Source organism: Amphiprion ocellaris, chromosome 10 (genome assembly GCF_022539595.1).
Source record: "Amphiprion ocellaris isolate individual 3 ecotype Okinawa chromosome 10, ASM2253959v1, whole genome shotgun sequence".
Lineage (NCBI taxonomy): Eukaryota > Metazoa > Chordata > Actinopteri > Pomacentridae > Amphiprion > Amphiprion ocellaris.
This window is the reverse complement of record NC_072775.1, coordinates 3,553,793-3,575,136: the sequence shown is the minus strand read 5'-3', so window position 1 is coordinate 3,575,136 and position 21,344 is coordinate 3,553,793. Positions and strand designations below refer to the sequence as shown.

The 21,344-nt window shown below is 39.6% G+C and overlaps 1 protein-coding gene across 4 annotated transcripts in view; it reads left to right on the top strand.

The window, feature by feature from the left end:
• Positions 1-21,344, top strand: part of LOC111569110 (nucleoprotein TPR-like) — a 34,292-nt gene that overhangs the window by 642 nt on the left and 12,306 nt on the right. For 2 of the 4 annotated variants that reach the window (XM_055014547.1, XM_055014546.1), the window contains exons 2-37: positions 630-734; positions 1,538-1,602; positions 2,680-2,773; positions 2,937-3,040; positions 3,160-3,324; positions 3,463-3,555; positions 4,226-4,306; positions 4,525-4,612; positions 4,861-4,998; positions 5,117-5,211; positions 6,439-6,636; positions 6,736-6,843; positions 7,080-7,303; positions 8,769-8,932; positions 9,016-9,140; positions 10,471-10,619; positions 10,770-10,932; positions 11,159-11,293; positions 12,202-12,342; positions 12,508-12,712; positions 12,853-13,049; positions 13,162-13,302; positions 13,976-14,092; positions 14,191-14,394; positions 14,585-14,763; positions 14,890-15,037; positions 15,861-15,998; positions 16,542-16,673; positions 17,587-17,717; positions 18,467-18,677; positions 18,767-18,916; positions 19,445-19,558; positions 19,690-19,794; positions 19,878-20,090; positions 20,754-20,792; positions 21,103-21,297. In XM_055014547.1, coding sequence (XP_054870522.1) covers positions 630-734; positions 1,538-1,602; positions 2,680-2,773; positions 2,937-3,040; positions 3,160-3,324; positions 3,463-3,555; positions 4,226-4,306; positions 4,525-4,612; positions 4,861-4,998; positions 5,117-5,211; positions 6,439-6,636; positions 6,736-6,843; positions 7,080-7,303; positions 8,769-8,932; positions 9,016-9,140; positions 10,471-10,619; positions 10,770-10,932; positions 11,159-11,293; positions 12,202-12,342; positions 12,508-12,712; positions 12,853-13,049; positions 13,162-13,302; positions 13,976-14,092; positions 14,191-14,394; positions 14,585-14,763; positions 14,890-15,037; positions 15,861-15,998; positions 16,542-16,673; positions 17,587-17,717; positions 18,467-18,677; positions 18,767-18,916; positions 19,445-19,558; positions 19,690-19,794; positions 19,878-20,090; positions 20,754-20,792; positions 21,103-21,297 — 5,054 coding nt within the window. Of the gene's footprint in view, positions 1-629; positions 735-1,537; positions 1,603-2,676; positions 2,774-2,936; positions 3,041-3,159; positions 3,325-3,462; positions 3,556-4,225; positions 4,307-4,524; positions 4,613-4,860; positions 4,999-5,116; positions 5,212-6,438; positions 6,637-6,735; positions 6,844-7,079; positions 7,304-8,768; positions 8,933-9,015; positions 9,141-10,470; positions 10,620-10,769; positions 10,933-11,158; positions 11,294-12,201; positions 12,343-12,507; positions 12,713-12,852; positions 13,050-13,161; positions 13,303-13,975; positions 14,093-14,190; positions 14,395-14,584; positions 14,764-14,889; positions 15,038-15,860; positions 15,999-16,541; positions 16,674-17,586; positions 17,718-18,466; positions 18,678-18,766; positions 18,917-19,444; positions 19,559-19,689; positions 19,795-19,877; positions 20,091-20,753; positions 20,793-21,102; positions 21,298-21,344 lie in introns of all 4 variants that reach the window. The other 2 variants (XM_023271079.3, XM_023271078.3) reach the window with 1 other exon arrangement.

The following is a 21,344-nucleotide window of genomic DNA, read 5'->3' as shown; positions in this document are numbered from 1 at the left end:
AAGTTTGGCACAATTGAATTCCCAAATAAGTGTTGAAGTTATTCTGAAATACGGAAACTGTGTGGTTCATTTAGATCATGCTACATTGTAATTACACCATGCTGCCATTGAGAATTTTTTGCAGAATGAGAAGAAAAAATATGATTATTAAGCCACTCATTAATATGTCTGTGCAATGCAGGTGTTATGCACATGTTATTAGATAAGAAAGGGTGGACTGATGTGTTTTTTTTCTAGCCTGATACAGATTATCGGTGATCAAGGAGATCGATGGCTGATACTTAGATCCAGTATACATCTGCAGTAAAAATGAAAATCTTGGTGTCAGTTTAGGATAACACAAACTCATCATAAAATTTAATCATAATGCATTTTTAGTGTATTTCTTACATGTTTATTTAAAATAGGGGGCCTTTAACCTTCAGTATTGATAGGCTAACCAATCAGACAGCCGTATCAGAGCCCAAGTAGCACAATTTTACATAAACTTTTTTAAAAATCACAATACAGATAATTGGAAAAATCCTGGTAATCGGATTTAATAATCGTCCAAACCAATAATCGGTTGCCCCTATGTGTATCACGTGTTGAGTATTCATGCTTTCCTATTGAATGTTGTGCCCCTACAGAGCAGCAGTACTTTGACATTGAGAAAAGACTGGCGGAGAGTCAGGAACAGATCCTGTCGGCCACCAGAGACCTGCAGGCCCTCAAGGAGGAAAATAAAAAACTCAGTGAGTTTTCAGACGTAATTTTTATGTATTTTTTCTTCAACAGGTGTCTTATAGCTGCATGTTGTCTGGATTAACACAGGACAAAGTTAATAGCCCAGTATTTGCTCGATCTTCTTTGTGAAATGATACTGATGTTCTTTATGTTTAAACAGTGGAAACAGAGGAATTCAGTACCATGTTTAAATGTCTGGAAAGATCAGTAGCAATACAACTTTATGCAGAAACAGTGAGCTTTTGACTTCAGGGGATACAAGTCCTACAGTGTCAGCTGATTCGAGTGTATCAGATTAAATAATCTTACAGTTTTGCTTGATATTTTGTTGAGATGTAACTATTTGGAGTCTCTAAACCTAAAATTTGAATGTAGTGTGATTTAATGTTAATGTTTTAACTAAGGATGTCCGATAATATTGGCCCGATATTGGCATAAAAATGTAATATCAGTCAATATCGTTATCTTTTTTTTGGCTATCATGACAACAGATAAAATAATGCCTGGATTTTGCCAGCATTTTGCACAGACAATGTTTCCATCTGAAATCCTTGTTGCATCTGAGAATGCATCCAATGGGGCATCACAATAAAATGAGGCATGATGTGTTAATTCCACCACAGAAGATATGAGATGTTACCTAGAATTAGCTAAACAGCCCACAGATATCAGTATCGGTTGATACCGGAATTTAGAGTTGGACAATATTGGCATATCGGTTACTGGAAACAAAGCCAATATCGGGCATCTCTAGTGTTAACACACTGACTGATTCTGTCTCCTTCTGTTCTTGACGCTTGTCTCTGTGCAGATGAAGAGCTGAGCGCTCTGAAGGGAATAGAGGGAGAGACCATTGAAGACAAGCCACAGCAGGAGGTAAACATTCCTTTGAGGACAGCCATTGTGTGATTTCTACAAAGATGACATCCACCTAATGACATATCCTGTTAATAACTATCTAATATGGCTTGGATTTTCATGGCACCTACAAGTTTTCTGTTACTGTATTTATTCTGCAGTCATTTAACCCTCGTGTCGTCCTGCAGGTCAAATTGACCCTTTTTAAAGTTTGAAAATGTGGGGAAAAAACATTTTCACAGTGAAAATTTTTACATTTTCAACATTTTTGGGAAATTTTTGAACATTTTATGGTTGAAAATCACAAAAAATCAACCAAAATCCAGCAAATTTCGCTGGATTTTGGTTGATTTTTTTCTGAATGTTCTTAAATAAAATATTAGAAGTTTTACTGATATATATGTAATCACTTTAGATAGTTTTAGGATTTCTTTGGATGATTTTTACAATTTTTTTGAAAATATTTACAAGAATTTTCTTGCCAAATTTGGGGGATTTTTTAAAATAAAACTTTTAAGGAATTATTGGGAATTTTCTTCCTGAAGGTTTTGCAAATTTTCAGAAATTTGGGAATAATTTTTGCAGAATTTTTGGATTTTTATTCAGACAAGGAAACAATATTTTTGGTGCCCATAAATGAAGACAACAGGAGGGTTAATAGTGTCTGAAATGTCTGCTGCTTAGCATAATTTTCGAATGCTCACTTAAAGTATTTAACATCTTACTTTAAGACATTTCAGAGTAAACTGCACTTAATTTTGAATGCAATAAGTCGCTACTCTTGGTCTGTCACCTGATCATAGTAGTTTACTTGACATTGTAGGTTATATGTTGAGTTAAACCGCTGTAGCTGAAGTGTCAGTCAGAATTTGTACACTAAGCATTAAAATCACAATGAGATCTTTTATACTGCACAAATAGACCTCTGGAATCACACATGTGGCTCCTACAAATTCATTTACAGATCTGCTGCAATATATAACAACGTACTAAATTGATTCAGACAAAAACATTTGAATTCTCTACAAATTGTGTGTAGTATTATAGTCAGAGAACTGTATGTAATGTGTGTATGTACATATGTGTGTGTAGCAGCAACAAACCAAGACCAAGTATGAGATTGAAGCGGAGAAGAGAGAGCTGGTGAGGCTGCTGGAGAAAAGATCACAGGAAGTGGAAAATCTCACAGGTAAGATTTCAGGTTCACACACAGAAACTGCCCAAAGGTGCAAATCTGAATATCTTCTACATTAATTCTGACAGGCGTTGTTTACTGACCTGTTAGGTGTTTGGTTACAGCGTCGACAACAGCGCGTCTCTTATTCAGGTTTTTGCCTTTTCGCTGTTTGCAGATGATGTGAAGCGTCTGAACGAGAAGCTGACTGACGCTAACAAAGTGAAGATGGAGCTGCAGCTGAAACTGGATGAGATTCAGTCGTCTGCAGCTTCTGTTCAGGTACAGATTTAATGGAAACTGCTACGGCTCAGTGGGAAAGCTGACGGTGGAAGTGCTTGAAGATGTCAGAAATGTCTCGACTGTGAGGTAATAAGTTTCACCGGTGTTGTGTGTCGTAGCACCGGGAGAAACGCATGGAGCAGGAGAAGGAGCTGCTGGAGAAGAAGATCGAGTGGTTGACTGCAGAACTGAAGACCAAGACTGAAGAACTGCTCCACACCAACAGAGAGAAGGGCAAAGAGATAGTGGAGCTTCAGGGGAGTCTGAAGAGCAGCAAGGAGCAGGTAACATACAAATACCATCATCAGCTTAGCAGAGTGTGTAATAAATGCACAAATATAGCAGAGGTTCCATCTCCTGTGTTGGCAGGAGTGATGAAATATTACATGTGATTCAGGTGTTTTTCTTTTCATGTTTAACAGGTGAACAGGCTGGAAAGTCAGCTCAGCTCTCTGAAGCAAACCAGTGAAAGTCAGAATAAAAGAGCCGAAGACCTCAACAACAAACTGAAGCAGGTAATGTAACATCCATACCCAATATTGGCATAAAAATTTAATATCGGTCAATATCGTTGTTGTATTTTTTTACCTATCATGAAAACCAACGAAATAATGCCTGGTTTTCGCCGGCATTTACCGACTCATAGGAGGAGGGAGAGTGTGAACTGTTGTTTGAGACAATTTAAAAAAAAAAAAAAAAGTATAAATATGGCATTTTTTCCATAATTTCAGTTGACGTATTTTCTTATTTTGCTCAGACAATGTTTCCATCTGAAAGCCTTGTTGCATCTGAGAATTCATCCAATGGAGCATCACAATAAAACGATTGATGATGTGTTAATTCCACCACAGGAGATATGTGGTGTTACCTAAAATTAATTAAACAGCCCACAGATATCGGTATATCAGTTGATATCAGAATCGGAAATTGAGAGTTGGACAATATCGGCATATCGGTTATTGGCAAAAAAGCTAATTATGGACATCTCTAACAGAAATTTACATTTGGTTGAAAGTTTGGACTCAGTAATGTTAAATGGTTGTTTCTTATCATTTTGTGACATTTTGTTGACTGAAATATTCATTGATTCATCACTATAACATGTTTAACATTTAATTATAAGTTGCAGCTCCAGTGTTAATACCTACAGCATACATTGTCTAAGTGGTCTTCATGTTTATGCAGGCTAAAGACGAGCAAAGCGCCATGGAGGAGAAATACCGCAACGAGCTCAACGCTCATACCAAGCTGTCTTCACTCTACAAGGTGAGAATCACTGCAAAGCACTTTGAATGTGTTGCTTTAGTAATTTATAATTGATGTTGAGACGATTTCAACATGAGGCATTATGTTTACATACGTGGAATTATGTTATTTCCTACATGTGGTCAGTGTTGTGACCACCTGTCGAATACTGTGTCGGTCTCCTTTATGCTGTTTGAGGCCGATCAGTTTATACTGTAACCTCTATTTCCTCCCTCTAGGGGGCAGCGACAGACATGGAGACCAAGAACCAAGAACTGAGCAGAGCAGTGGAGGAACTGGGCAAGCTGGTGAAAGAGTCTGGAGAAGGTACGACACCAGTGTTGAGTTGTTTTTCAGGAAAATCTTCCTTCCGTCATTCACTAAGTGAATAGGTGATTGTTTCCTGCTATTTTCAGTTTAAACCACTGACTAGTCCTACTGGTAATTCAACAGTGACTATTCTCTATATATTTGATGGAGTCAGGAACAGAAACATCCTAACTCTGAATCTAGATCACATTTTTGCATGTTAATTGTAACTTTCCTTTTGTTTAATGTCACTGACACCTTTGCAGCCAATAAGACTCTGCAGAAGAAGGTGTCTGAGGGCGAAGAGTTGAAGACACGACTTGAGGCAGAGCTGAGAGAAAAGATCAAGAAAATGGAGAAGGAGCTGGAAAACGCTACAATGAAGGCTTCTGGCAAACACTGCTGTAAGAACGTGCACTTTCTGCCATATTTAATGTGTAGCTTTCATATCTGTATTTGTAAAAAACGAGTGTGTCTGTATACACTCCTACTACATTTCTTTCCATGTGTGTTCTGCTGCAGGTGCACCTTCTCTGACTGAGGAACAGCTGGACTCCATGTGTCCATCAGCTGCTGCCATCGCTGCCATTGTCAAGCCTGGCATGAAGTTCTTTGATGTGAGTTTAATGGAGTTTTTAGATACTTTAACCCTCCTGTTGTCTTCATTTACAGGCACCAAAAAATACTGTTTCCTTGTCTGAAAAAAATTCCTCAAATTTCTGAAAATCTGAAAAACGTTTAGGAAGAAAATTCCAATAATTCTTTAAAAATTTCCCTTAAAAGTTTTATATAAAGAAAACAAGCAAAATCCAGCAAAACTCACTGAATTTTGGGTGATTTTTTTGTGACTGTTCTGAAAGAAATATTTTTTTTTTAACATTCTTTTTTCCACCAAAAAATTAGAAAATGTGGACATCAGAAGTTTCACTGTGAAAATATATATATATATATTTTTTTTATTTTTATTTTTTTTTAAATAACACATTTTCAAACTTTAAAACGGGTCTATTTGACCCGCAGGACGACACGAGGGTGAAAATTAGCTGCTGCTTTTTGTTAATTATAAAAATACACTTCGTCTTAATCAGAAGTTGATTGATTTATTTAATTATCCACTGAATAAAAGTTTACTTTATGCAGCCTGTACATGTCCTAAAGTCTACCTGAAATACTGAAGTGTACCTGCACACATACTGTTTGTTTAATAGGAGTGTTGCAATGATACACTCATCTCATGATTCAATATGATTTTCTCACAATTTTTTTAACAGAATAAGCTTGCAGACAAATTATGACTAAAGAGAGATTAATTTAATTATTTCTCAGAGAAAAAACACATTTCTGAGGTAGGGTGGAACAAAACACAAACTATGCAATGAAAGCGCATTTAGAAAACATATACATATTTATATATAAAAACTACAAATTATATTTTTTCTTTAACAAAATAAAGAGAATCCTTTTTATTTCTCTGAAGTAGGGTAAACTGTGCAATACGACACATATGTCCTCTTCTTAAAAGTGCAACTGAAATTATATTTTATCTTAAACAACAAAAAATAAGTAAAAAACTGAATTTTCAAAACAAATCCCACATCAAAATAAATAAATGAATAATACAAATAAACAGAATCTTGCCCTTTTTCATTTTTGGACAGAGGGAAGCCAAAATGCTGCCACACCTCCGACTTCAAACTGGTCTATGTGTCTCTTGTTGCGATTCATTTTTCATCTCAGCCGGTTGGAATCGTCCCACACTTGTATCGATTTTTAACTGTCTCGTGATGCATCGTTAAATCCCTATTTAACAGTAATTATTCCTCCTCCACTGTCTTCGTTTTTAGCTGTACAACGCGTACGCTGAGTGTCAGACGCAGCTTCAGCTGGAGAAGCAGGAGACCAGGAGAGTGAGTCGAGTGCTGGATGAGATCGTCCAGGAGGTGGAGTCCAAAGCTCCCGTCCTCAGACGCCAGAGAGAAGAATACGAGAGCATGCAGAGGTCCATGGCCTCGCTGTGCAACAAACTGGAACAGGCCCGAACCGTGTGTATTTGTACTTGTTTCATAATTTACAATTTAGTCACTTTTTCCATTTTTTTGTTATGTGAAATTTACACACTGTTCGTTGATTTTTGTCCTCAGGAAATCTACAGTTTGCAGAAGGACAAAGAAGAGGCAAAGCAGCACTGTGATGCCCAGGAGAGAGAAAAGCTGAGGACTGAGAGACTGTTGGAGGACACGTCTGCACAGGTAAAAATACAATTCACTTAATCATTCTTAACCCACACTCTCAAATTTGTGAAAAACTATCCATTTGGTTGGTGGGTGAGTTGAAAAAGGTATTCTTCAGTTTTTGTTTATTTTGTCTGATTAAATTGCTAAACTAACATATGAATATGACATAGATAAATTATTGTTTCTCTAGTAATAATGATCCAAACACCGTATACTGATGTTTTCACTGATTTAATTTGTTCCTTCTCCAGGTTTGTTCTCTTCTGGCTGAGCTGGAGGAAGCCCGAGGAAACCAGGTGACCAAAGACGACGGCAGCTCCGCCGACATTTCCAGCACTTCTGAGGTGACCAGCCGTCGCCAGCTGTCCTTCCGCAGCGTGGAGGAGCTGCAGAGGCAGAACCAAAGTCTGCTGGGGAGACTGAGGGAGCTGGAGGAGGAAAACGACAGACAGCAGAGCCAAGTGACATCTGCACGGTAAGAGGGACTGTCTCTGTTGGTGTCTCTACATAGACTGCTAGCCAAAGACGCTTTTGGTAAATGATGTACAATCCAAGCCATGGATGTAGCTGAAGACACATGCAAGAACCGTCTTTGTGCAACAGGCTCTGAGCATTTCTAAAAGGCGGGTGACCGACACTCAACACTGTACCTGAACTCTGTGTGGTTTGAACGTTTACATCAGGGTTGTCAAACTCATCTGATTTCAGGGGCCACATTTGGCCCAATTTGATCTCAAGTGAGCCGCGCCAGTAAAATCACAGCATAATGACCTATAAATAACAACAATCCCAAATTTTTCCTTTGTTTTAGCGCAAAAAGTTAATTCTGAAATTGTTTGCATTTAAGAAATTATCTTTTTACAAAAAATCGTGAACAACCTGAAGTTTCTTAAGAAAAACAAGCTCAATTTCAATAACATTATGCCTCAGTTTAGTATTTACACATTACAACTTACAGATGACAAAAGCACAAAACATTCAGTCTCAGGTATCTGGAACAAATTTACTTTATGATCAAAACGACAAAAAGAAAGACAACACAACAAAAACAAGACAAAATATGACAAAAACGAGACACAAAGCAACAAAAAAATGGACAAAATGCAAAAACGAGAAAAAAAATAAAGAGAAACATAAAATACCAAGAACAAGACAAAAAACACAAACGAGGCAAAAAAGAAACATAAACCAACAAAAACATGAGACAAACGACAAAGTCCAACAAAAAAACAACAAAAATGAGACAAAATATTACAAAAATGAGGCACGAAATGACAAAAGAACAATGAAAAGTCTAGTATTTTACTTTCTGATCAAAACAACTTGGTCATGGTCTAGAAATTATTTTAAATTTACAATTTTACAAATTTACAATCTGCAGTTCATGTCTTTGCTGTAATTTTTACACTATGAGGGCCGTATTGGACACTCTGGTGGGCCAGCTTTGGCCCACAGGCCGCATGTTTGACACCCCTGTTTTACATACTCAGCAGAGTTAAACAAATTAAAGGCTTTGACCCAAAGAAATTTTACATTTTCTTATTATTATTTTTTTTACCAATGTTTTCAATCAATAAACATAAAACTTCATAATTCAAAGGTTTGATTTTAGTTTTTTTATAGTCCAAAAACAGTTTAATGTATAATACATATTTTACACACCAAATTTATTGACCTATGTTTATTAATAATATGCTGCTGAATTAAGTGTTCACATACCACAGTTTTCAATAAATGTCTATGAACTGACTTTATAACAACATCCAGACATTCCTTACTAGAGCAACTCGTCCACCTGCAGCTTGTTGTCTTTAATTGGCCATGTTGTAAATTTTAGCAAAAGTGGGACAGGTGAAGCAGCACACTAATGAGCTGAGAATCTTTCTGAATTGCATTTGCATGTGTGTTAAAGCCGGGTCTGTATCTCTGGTTCCCTCTAGTATCACAGAGTTGGAGTCCAGTGTTGGTAAACTTCAGAATGAGCTGGAGCAGCTGAAGGAGCAGAGGAACCAGCAGAAACAGCTGGCGGACTCCAGCGCCAGGCAGAGAGACATGTACAAGGCACTGCTGACGCAGAGCACCGGCTTCAGTCTGCCACCTCAAGGTGACGCCACAAAACAAACGCACATGGAGTCTTTGTTGGTGAACACTCACAGTAACTGACCAGGTTTTCATGTGCGTCTGCAGGTCCGGACTCTTCTTCCCATCCTGCTCCAGTTCGTCCCTCGGTTCCAGCGACTCGTTCTACTCCTCAGAGAGCCGCTGCTGCAGAGTCGGCACAGACTGCTCAGACTAAAGCTGCTTTAAAACAGGTACATGCAAACTCACGCATGTTGTGGAAATTCTAGAGCAAATGTCCATTAGTGTCATTTATTGCAATAAACCATATACCGTGGTTCTTCATCATATGGTGGTTCACTTTTTGCGGATTTTTAAATTTAATTTTGTATCACAGATTTTTCGCTATATCGCGGGATTTTGCGGTATACAGGTATTTTCTGTATTTATTGTGGCAAGCTGCATTGAACAACGCTGGAGAAAGGATATCAGCCTTTTATGTGCTCTGCAACTCGCGGATGCTTTTATTTTGACACAGAAAGCAGTATTAAAGAAAATGTGGCAGGAAGTCATCAAATACTTTACACTCACGGTCATGACAACATAACACTTAACCAAACTATCTAGGTTGAGTAAACCACAAAAACACAATAAAACACTAGCATCACTGGAACACTAACATAAACCACAATAATGACCTTCAAACCCCCAACACCCCGAACTCCCATGGTGCATTGCAGCACAACAGTTCAGTCATAGACCGGCTCTGCCGTCGCTACATTGTTTTATTTTGCGGTAAAATAAGCATTTTCTGGCCTAAAAAAACTGAAAACAATATAAAAAAATATATAGAAAAACGAATATTTAATCAAAATAAAAAGCGTGGAGTCCACCGCTGGGCTCTGATTGGCTCAGTGACCGTAGCATCAGTCTCCTCTGTCTCCTGTGTCTAGCAGCGTTCAGCATCTCACCTTGTCCATTTCACATAGACGACTGATCGCTGCGCATAGTGTTGCTCTGCAGTGTTGTGTGGTGTGTGGGGAGGGTTTATAAAGCCTTAAAATATATATAAATAACAACAGATACGGTCGCTACTTCGTGGATTTTCGTCTTATCGTGGGCCAATGTACATAGATAAGGGACTCATGCCTCTAAAGACAAGAGCCAAAGGTATAAAGTTACACTCAGTCTTAGAGGGAAGTGTGTCTCTACCCCTCTGGACTGAGTTGTCATGGTTTAGTCTCAACTATTCCACCAGTGAGGCACTCCAAGGCCTCCACAGGATTATTTTGTGAGCCTTTCAGAAACATGATGAGGCCTCCTGTGCAGTCCAAGATGTCAGGTTCAAATTAAGGCAGACAAGAGTGGATTAGAGACAAACCTTCACAGTAATGAGCACACAGTCAATATGTGAAATATGCGAAAGAGTAACATACCTAGTGTAGGCATTTAAATGTACTGCAGCCAGTAAAATATAACACTCTGCATTTCTCCTCATATTCATGTATATATAATGGGGAGTGTTGGGCTAAGAGTCTGATTCCAGTAACTGTTCTGATTGGATGTGTGTCTGTGCATTTCCAGATCAACGACGCCTTCACTCTGTATAAGAAGGAGAAGGCAGAGAATGACAGGATGCTGAATGAAACAAACGACCGGCTACAGAGGCAGCTGACAGAACTTCGCTCCAGTCAGGCCAAGCTCACCTCCCAGCTGGACTTCAGCAACAAGAGGTGTGTTAAAGTATCACGTCAACAGAGTGAAGGATCGTCGTTTGTGCACTGAAAGCTGTTTTAGTTCTTTGCGTCCTGTTGTGAATGCTTTTGTTTTAACTCTGATGTGACTCTGTGTGCGTTTGTTGTGTGTGTTCCTGTGTATTTCAGGTATGAGATGCTCCAGGAGGCGGTAGCAGCGTACCGCCGAGAGATTTCTGCCCTGCAGGAGAGGAACCAAAAGATGGCAGCAACGGCCCAACGGCACGAACACATCATCCACACAATGAGCCAGGACCTGAGGCAGGCGAACGAGAAACTGGCGCTGGAAGAGGTGAGGAAGAAGAACAATGGAAATCAGGACAGTTAGACAGATATCAGGACAAACCTTTCCAACTAAACTGGTTCTAACTGTCTTTGAAGATCCAAAACCTTCTAACTCTCAACTTAAAGGGGCAAAACTATCATCCCTCGTAGCGACCAAAAAACAGAACAAAATGTTTTACCTTGTTGCACATTTCAGTTATATACCTCTGTCAATTTCCCTCTTCTGTCTGCAGGTGCGTGTGGAGAACCTGACTAAAGAGAGAGACATGTTAAGGCAAGCAGAGAGTCGACTCAGTAGAGAGAAGGAAGCCATGATGGCTGAGCAACGTAACCAGAACCTGCTGCTCACCAACCTCAAGACTATGCAGGTACTGTATCAACTGTAAACATGCTTTTTGGGATTTTTCTGTTATTTATTCACTGTTGGGATGCCACACGTCTATTTTATGTATTGTCAGAGGATTAGAACTTGAGGTGAATATATGGAAAAATGCTTCCTGCAAATTGCTTGTTTCAGACACAGGCTGAACTGAGATGCTGAATTAATTCCAAGAATTGATTAATGCAGAGTGTTTTTTGTTTTTTTTTTACTGGAAATATTCCAAAGATATGAAGGCAGAGACCCAGACCAAAAATTGTGAATGTGTATGTGTTCCCTTTAATATCAGATGAACAACTGAAAAATACCTACTTCTGTTTTATTTCATAACTATGACTATGTAAAGAAAAAAATGGAGTTGCAAAAGGTCCAAAATTATGTTTATGTTGTTGAACTCAAACTATGAAAAACTTCCTGCCCTCCTGTGACTGGAATGCACATCTTGTTTTTGATAAGTATAAATCTTGTTTTTGTATTTCAGATGGATACACTAGAGAAAAACAACTCATATTTGGACTCAGGGCTGAATTTGATTGTACTACCTGTATAAGTGCAGCTAATAACTGGGCAGCTTGCATATTTTTGATCGTTTCAAGGCTGATGTCGTGATCTTAGAACAACTAAGATTTGAGACTTCAAACTTCACCAGAGTTTCTTTCTTTTTCCTTCTCATTCTTATTTACTGCGTTAAAAAAATTTGGCCAGTTGGATCCTACTGGAATGCAATATCATAACGAAATCCTCCTCATTGGTAGTGAAATCAGAGACACATTCACTGTTTGTAGCAGTGTCTTTGCTTTTCACATGAACAATATCTGTCAATCTATGTGTAAGGGAATTTATTTTTTTTGTTATGTCTGATATCCTTTTTTTCCTCTCGATTTTCAACTTGTCCAGTTGACTATGGAGCGTTCGGAGACGGACACTCGTCAACGACTCAACAACAAAATAGAGAAACTGGAGGCAGAACTGGCTTCGATGAAGACCAGACTGGACCAGGAGGTTGCACAGAGACATACCCTCGGCCGCACTATGGACGTACGTAAAGTCTTCTGTGTTTATATACCTAATTAAGTGTTGTTAGGCACAGCATGGATGGGTTAGATTGGTTATGAGGTCGGTATTATTTTGTCAATAACGTGTTTTGAGTAACCTTCGCTTGTCTCTCTTCTTACTCCCCTGTTACCTTCACCTCCTCTATAGGCTCAGTTGTTAGAAGCTAAGAAGCAGCTGGAGACCCAGAACACGCTGCAGCAGAAGACCAGGGAGCTGCTGCGTAGCTCTGAACAGCAGGTGGCTGCACTGAAAACTCAGCTGGCTTCTGCCTCGTCCTCTGAAGCCGTCACCACCTCCAGCAGCGTGACCAGCCCAGCCACCAGAGCTGCAGGCCTGCGAGCACCACTGAGAGGTAAACCATGCTTTCTGTTGACGGGCCCAGATGTTACAGCAAATCCCTCACGTCCGTATGTGTGGAGCAAGTTTTAAAAAGGTCAGTGTTGGTTTTAGTGTAACATTGAGTGTTTTAACAGCTTTTCTTGTTGCCTACAGTACGGTCTCCAGTACCAGCAAACTCCCAGCAGCCCAGCCAGTCAGAGCAGGAGCTGTCAGAGGTGAAAGGTCTCCTACGTAGCGCTGAGGAACAGAACAGTGAGCTAGCAGAGCAGCTGAAGAATGCTAATACTACTGTAGAGCAGTACAGAGCTGTGGTGCTGACTCTAGAGGACAGTCTGAAGAAAGAAAAGGAGGTAGAACTCTTTGTTTTCATTCATAAACAACATCCTCTGTTCCTTTTTGCTACCCATACACACACATAAAGCCATACTGAGATTTCTCCTTTTTTATTTTTTTTTATTTTAGATGCGTTCCCCTCTGGAGGTCCGGCTGAAGGAGTCGGAGGAGGTGCAGAAGCAGCTGGAGAAGAGGATTTTAGAGGTGGAGAAAATGAAGCAGCAGGAGCAAGAGGAGAAAAGGAAAGCTGTGGACACAGTGGAGAAACAGGTAAGACTTAAATTTGCTTCTACGCTGTGGAGCACTAGATTATAAGACACTCTTCAGAACTTTTTGTATTGATTAGATGATAATCAGGAAAAGTTTCAACAATTCTCAGGTTCAAGTTTCTCACATGTAACAATTTAGAGCTATTTCTCTGAGATATAATGGCGTAAATTTGAGATATCTGATTTTTAGACCTTTATTTGGAGTATATAATCACTTTGAAGCTGTCATCTTCAGCTAACTTACTGCTAACTTGCATGCTAACTTTTGATAGCGTATGCATTCCCCCAATGCCGGTTTGTTCATATTCAATACATACCTAGGAACCTTTTGCAACCACTGGTTTCTCATAGGACCGGTCGGAGTGGGACCTAAATTATTATAAGTTATAATTATTATATATCTGTTCTATGTGTAATAGACAAATAAACAATCTTCACTTAGTTTAGCATCAGCTGGAAAGCAAAAACACATATTTTTAAATTTTTTTATATTATTGTAAATAAATTCAGGCGTCAAGGAGTTAATTGGGGAAAAAACAGATTAGTTTTCCATCCTTCTGTATAGGTTCAATAAAACATGAGGAACATTTAAATTAAATCCCTGACTAAATTAGTCAAAGAACTTAACTCTTAGTCCAAATGTCTGAACTGATTTTCCCTCCTGTGTTCATCAGGTGTCTGAGCTGCAGCGCAGTCTGAAGGCCAGTCAGGCCGAGCAGCAGGAGGCGCTAGAGAGAGCTGCTGCTGCTGTTACACTGGAGCAAAAGGCCATACAGGACAGCCTGCTGCAGGTTCGTTTAACAGTAGTAAACATCCACATTTTCTACCATCTGTCATGAATTCAGCTTTTCAGAACGTCACGCTTGAATGAGTTTCTTTCTCCTCTCAGACTAAACTCGCTGGAGAGGCGCAGGCCAAGTATGAGCGAGAGTTGATGCTTCACGCTGCCGATGTGGAGGCTCTGCAGGAGCTCAAAAAACGATCCCAACAAGAAGCAACACGGAAGAGAGAGCTGGAGGAGGAATTAAAGAAGACCTCCTCCCTCATGCAAGACAAAACTGCAGCCTTAAACACAGTGGAGAAACAACTAAAGGTGGGATGATTAACCCAAGAGACTGAAGAGAGAAAATAGTTTCTGTTTTTATTTCACTAAGACTAAAGCTCTGCATGAATTATGTTATGCGACTTATGTCACATGGATTAAAATTCTTTAGCGTGTCGTATAAATGAGATGATTGGGATTTTGATTGGTCGTAACAATCTTTACCGTTACTGTCCTTCAGGAGGATCTGTCCAATCAGAGCCGTCGCTGTGAGGAGCTCGGGAAGCAGAATGCTCTCCTGCACCAACAGATGGATGACATGGCCACGAAGAGCCGCCAGCTGCAACAACAGCCGCAGCAGCTCGACCTGTCGTTCAGCGAGGAAGGGAAGACCACCGAACAGATACTGGAAATACTGAGGTAATACTGGAACACAGAAAACACAAAACTTGATTTGAAAATGCAGCAGCATATAAACATTGCAATTACAACCCTCATGTCAAAGGTGCAGTTTTAACTGAATTTAAATCGTGTGTTTGTGGGAAGGTTTGTGCGACGGGAGAAAGAGATCGCTGTGGCTCGATGTGACGCATCAGATGGTGAAACTCTTCGCTACAAACAGCGAGTTGAACATCAAGACAGAGAACTGAAGGAGCTCCAGGAAGCTCTGAACGCTGAGAGGGAGAAGATTCAGGTATGAGATGGAGGAATGAAGACTGGAGGTGGTCTAAGTTTCTCTTTCAACTTGATTTTGTTGGGCTTCAGTGAGGTTTGCAGAATTTGTCATGATGGTTTCTCACCTTTTCTACTGAAGTTTGCAGCTTTTTTGATGGCTGCTAGGCATGAGCTGTAGTTTTCATTTGTTGTCTGGACTGAACTTTTACTCAGTGACTACAGGAGGTCCTCGGTTTACGACGTCCTCGACTTACGTCGTTTCAGCATTATGTTGGAACTCATTACAGGCCGGTCCTCGGTTTAACGTACGGTGTTTCACCGTTACGTTGGAACTGATTTAGTGGAACTAGTTGGCGAGTGGAGCGGATGAATACTGTATGTACAGAAGTCACACGGTGCTATAAGACGGCTTTGTTTACATTCGCCCCCACGCTGGATTATGCAAAATTCACAAACTTCATTATGGCTTTTAAGCGTAAGTCAGATTTACAGTTTACATTTTCACCAGTATTTTCTTACCGAGTTGTGTTTGAGTGTGAGCTAATGACTGTCGTTACTGTAGTTTTACAAATAAACTAATCAGTATCATGATGTACGTAACGGCTTTGTTTAATGTTTACCAGAGTTCTGATTTACGTCATGCCGTTTTAACAGAACTCCGGCATAAGTCGAGGACCCCATGTACAGAGAATCTGTACCTGTTTCAGCCTGAAAATTAAAACAGCTCCTGAGCTCTAACTTACTACAATTAGATTGCTAACTTGAGGTTCAAACAAGCAAAAGAGGCACAAGAGAAGACTGTTTATCATAATTAATCTGTCTGCCCTCCTCCCTTCTGTCAGGCCTCAGCAAAGACTCTGGCCCAGCAGGAGGAGCAGCTGAAGAAGATGGAGAGCATCAGTGCTCTCCAAGAGACCAACAGGATGCTGAAAATGGACAGAAACAAGCTGGAGCAGGAGCTGCAGCAAGCTCAGGCTAAAGTAAGATCAAAACACTGGGTATTGCTATTTGTCTCACGAAGTAAAAGCTAGGTCAGCTTGTAACTTGACAGGAACTTGTTTACAAATTGAAATTTCTGCCAAAATAAATGGAAACTTGGAAAACCCCTTGAAGCACTGTGGTGGCTTCAGACCACAGGACTTTAGGTTGTATTTTACCCGTTATTCCATGTCAAAATTATGGCAACAGTTGCTCAAGCAGAACATAAACTTGCCGAAATGCAGATTATTTGACCATAGTTCATATTATTTTCCCCGTCACATTTTTGATAATAATATTATCAGTTGGATTGATATCAGCCACAACAAACAAATCAATTTTGTTATTGTAAATGGCCTTGAAATTCCATACAAGTGAATCTCTAGCATCATAAATACCAATTCAGTTTAAGCACAAACATGGAATAGTGTCAAGCGTCTACATGCATTCACCTCTGCTATACCACCACCAGTAAGCACTGAACTGCAGCTAATCTTAAACCTCTGTAAAACTGAAAACATCCCGTCTCCATGTGTTTCTGTCAGGCGACGAAGCTGCAGTCGGACATCAGCCCTCTGCATCACTCTCTGTCTGTTCTGTCAGAGCAAAATGGTGCCCTGCAGGCCGACAGGAGGCTTCTGGAGGAAGATGTGAAACGGTTGAAGGCCAAAGTACAGGTAATTCAACTGTATGTAGGAGAAAGGGAGTTTGAACATATGCATATGTATAAATACATCGTTCATTTTTCTAGTGTTCTCCCGTTTCTTACAGCTTCTGTATAATGTCCATTTTTTTAAGATATCATAGCATAATAAATCCGATACTTTTTAGTCTTTTTTCACCACATTATGTTCAACATAGCTCACATATTCCAGTTTGTCTTCAGGCAAGGCAAGGCAAGTTTATTTCTATAGCGCAGTTCATGCAAAAGGCAGTTCTAAGTGATTTACAATGGCAAAGAAATGAATTACAAAGATGATTTAAAAGGTAGATATTAAAAGCATGAATTAAAATCATAGAAATAAAATGTAATTTAAGCAATAAAATCAATATGAAATAAAGAAATTAAAACTAAGATCAAAAGAGAGATAAAATAAAATCACTTCAAAAGTTACAGTGCAATGCTGGCATTAAGACAGTCATTAATTAAAGGCAACAGTAAATAGATAAGTCTTTAACTTTGATTTAAAGGAGCTGAGAGTTTCAGCAAACCTGCAGTTGTCTGGAAGTTTGTTCCAGATATGTGGCGCATAAAAACTGAACGCTGCTTCTCCATTTTTGGTCGTGATTCTGAGGACAGAGAGCAGACCTGGACCAGAGGACCTCAGTGATCTGGATGGTTCGTCTGGTAAAAGGAGATCACTGATATATATGGGTCCTAAACCATTCAGAGCTTTATAAGCTCACACAAGTATTTTAAAGTCTATCCTCTGAGAGACTAGAAACCAGTGCAAAGACCTCAAAACCGTAATGATGTGATCGACAGCAGCATTTTGGAGCTGTTTTATAGACTTTTTAGTCAAACGTGTGAAGACATGGTTATTGTGTTCATTTGAGTTTGATTTTAACCTTGACTGTGTCCCTCTACAGCAACTGATCAGCCAACAGAAAGACGGAGATGCTGAGGAGAAGCAGAAACTCACCAATGAGAGAGAAGCTCAGCAGAGACGAATCACTCAGCTGGCTGAGGAGACGGCCAAGCTGAAGACTGAACTCGCCAGGTAGAAACCCCGCCAGCACACACACACTCAGATGCAAGGAAGCTAAATGTAGCATGATTTCAAACTAAACAATATATTTTTTAGGTCTAGTTTAGAGATTTCTCAATCAAGCTAGGGTTATTTGAGTCATTTAATGTTTAGTATCTATACTCAATACCATTTTCATAAATAATACACACTTCCAAGTGTTATGTATTAGCTGTTATACCTGGTTGCACCACCAGGTAGAGTCTTAATACTCTATCAACCTATTGAGGCGCTTCCTTCTGTATTGACAAACAGAGAGCATCATAGGGGTTTAGCTAGTAAAGGGGTGCCATGATAAAGTCTCATGTGATGCTTAATGACCTCCAACCATTGCAGTTTTATTAAAATACATTGTGATCCATCAGGATTTTAATTCTATATGAAAGAAGTAAACAAAATGAGCCTATATCGTGTCTGTGACTTTGCCAACTGAATTACAGTTTAAGTAATCAGTTATTAATTGATATTGCTGCACATATTAAGTAATTTGCTCAGATTTGTAACATTTGTGACAGGGGATGTAAACAAAGAGTCTGGCTTAGGTTCTGTTTGATACCGATCACTGAAAGATTTCCTTGGATATCTCTAGTCTAGTTAGTATTCTGTGATTTGTACCTGACTTTTGTGATTTTGCAGCTAAAATGAGCAGAACAGAGCATCCAGCAGCCTGTCTGGTCAGTAATAAATGCACTCTAAGAGATTATCTATTATCTGTAAAACAGGTGCAATGCCAGCAGTAACTCAGCTCAGTCTCAGCTGCAAGCCCTCAGAGACAACGTGGCCCGTCTGACGTCAGAAAGAGACACGCTGAAGAAAGACCTGGAAACGAAAAACACCGACATCGTGGAGAAGAACAAGACCATCACCCAGGTGAAGAAGATTGGACGACGTTACAAGACCCAGTATGAGGAGCTCAAAGTTCAGCATGACAAGGTGGGACTGCGTTTATGGAGACAATTTGGACCAGGTGAATCTGGACGCTGGGTGAAAAACTACAATGACTATTTGTCTGTGTGTTCCAGCTGGTTGACGAAAGCGCCACTAAAGCAGGAAGCGAGGCGGCTCCGGGTCAGGAGGTGCAGCAGGAGCTGAACAAAGCTCAGGAGGAGCTCAACAAGACCCGGGAGGAGCTGAACAAACTGAAAGAAGAGGTGCAGCAAAAACAGCAGGAGGTGAGGAGAAAAATGTTTCAGACATTTGTCAACTCAACCTCCAACAATGCAGCAACATGCTTTGTTTTGCAAACAACACTTTGTTTTAATGCATGGAGCTACTCGGCACAAGTCCTCAGGTTTTCCTGATAGCTCTAATTTCATCACATTTACCACATGAAAACGTGTATAATTTAGGCCTATTGGTCAAACAGAAGTTTTACCTTACTCTCAAATCAGAAGTTATGAGTAAAGCAGTTAGCATTTTCAGAGGCAAATATGACTTCTTTGATTCTTTGTTTTTCTATATGTGGTTCTGTTTGTGTGATGTAAGCTGTGCAAAGCGTTCAAAGTTACAAAAAAAACTAGACTATTTTTAATTCAGAGATAATGACAGTTTATCAAACGTCACAAACAACACTGGAGACATTACCAGATTATTATCCAAGTGTGACTGGTGTACCTGTTTTGCTCTACCAACATCCAGAGGTTCATGTTCAGTCTAAGAGTAAAGTGGAAAGTTGTCAGTAAGAAGATTTATCCCAACAGGCCCAGAAGTCCCAGCAAGAGTTGGAGGCAGCCCAGAAAGAAAACCAGCAGACCAAGGACAAGTTACAGGAAGTCCAGAACCAGCTGACACAGAACCAGAACCAGCTGACACAGGTACAACACAATACAGTTCACCAAAGCTTCCAGCAACTCTGTATTTAAAGATGGAAGGAGAAATTCGAATTAAGGGAGTAAAATGCATCGGAAAGGCAGGAGTCACTGCGTCCATTGTTTTGCTTCTACAGGTCCAGTCCCAGTTGACCCAGACCCAGACTCAACTGCAGCAGAATCAGAACCAGCTGACCCAGAGTCAGAAAGAGCTTCAACAAGCCAAGAGCCACACCCTGCAGGTAAGAAGTTCTGCCAGGAACACAGCAACATGTGATAGCTTTGACATTTATTTGGCCCTAACCTTCTCATTTCTGAATTAAAGGTACAGAACCAGTTCAAATCTGCTCAGTCTCAAACTCTGGCCCGTCAGAACCAAATCCAGCAGCTTCAGAGGGAGCTGCAGCAGGCTAAAGAGAACCTGCAGCAGAACCTGGCTAGTCAGAAAGAGCTACAGCAGACGCAGCAAAGCAGCCAACAGAGCCACGTCCAGGAAGTCAACAATCTCAAGACATCTCTGAGCCAAGCAGAGAGCAAAGTGAGGAAGAGAATTCTTTATTTTTATACATGTTGCTGCTATGATGGCTTTATTTTTTTTTCCTACATTAAAAACACTCAAAGAACCCCTGTTATTTAAAAAAAACAAACATACTAGCAAATGTTTACCTTGATTACAAGTTTTTTTGTGTCTTTTTTGTCCATTAGTGACTTTTTTGAGTCATAATGCTCACCCTGTATCTGTGTACAGGCTGGAATCAGTAGAGAACACAGTTTCTGAATTAGGTGGAAAAATCCAGTTTCTGTGTCATTTGCAATACATCTGTACAATAGATCTGTTTCTCTACTTCAGTTCTTTTTCTGTTAATCTTTCTGGTTTTTAGTATTAGGATACAGTCACTTGACACACTTTACACACTTAAGACTCTTGACACACTGCGACACTTCACACAAACACTTTTAGAAACTTACATTTTGTATTTTGCATTTTGTACTTTATATTATTTGTTGTTTCTATTTTTCTACTAACCTCTGGTTATTGTTTATTGTACTCTGGCATAATAATTTCCTTCGGGATGAATAAAGTAGAACTTACCTTATTTCTAAAATGTTTAAAATGTTGCAGTTACTGTGTTATGATTTTTTTGTCCTGTTTACAGTTTACTAATAAACACTGTCTCCTTCTGTGCTTACCTCCTGACAGGTGACTGAGCTTCAAAGTCAGCTGGACAGTGTGCAAAAGGTTAGGAGAAAAGCTCTGAACAGATTTTTAAACCTCATGTTAGTAAATTAATAACAACAATTAAAGTCTTTTGTATAAACTGCAAATGTTTCTTATCTTTATGGATCAATGTATGTTAAGAAAAAGGCTTTTTTTCAGTAAGTTTGCTTAATTCAAAACGTTACATTTTGGCTTTTAATTAAGTAGAAAATGCATTCAGATTCTGATTTTGAATTCTTCCATCTGCTCCCCGTATTCTTAATTCTGTATCTTTCACTGGCATTCATATCACTTTCTTTATTCATACATGTTTCATTTACCTCTTTGTTAGACGGTTGCTGAGCGTGAAGCAGATGTGAAGCGTCTGCAGGAGCAGCTAACCGAAGCTAACCAGGCTAATGAAGCTAGCCGAGCTGCACAGGCCAACCAGAACCAGAGCACTCAGTCCATCCAGGCCAGCGAGGCTAACGCCGCTAGCGACGCTAACCAGGCTCTGCAAGAGGAGCTGGCAAAACTCAGGCAGGAGGTAACTGCAAATCCAGCTTTCTTTAAACGTGTTCTAATGAAGCTCTA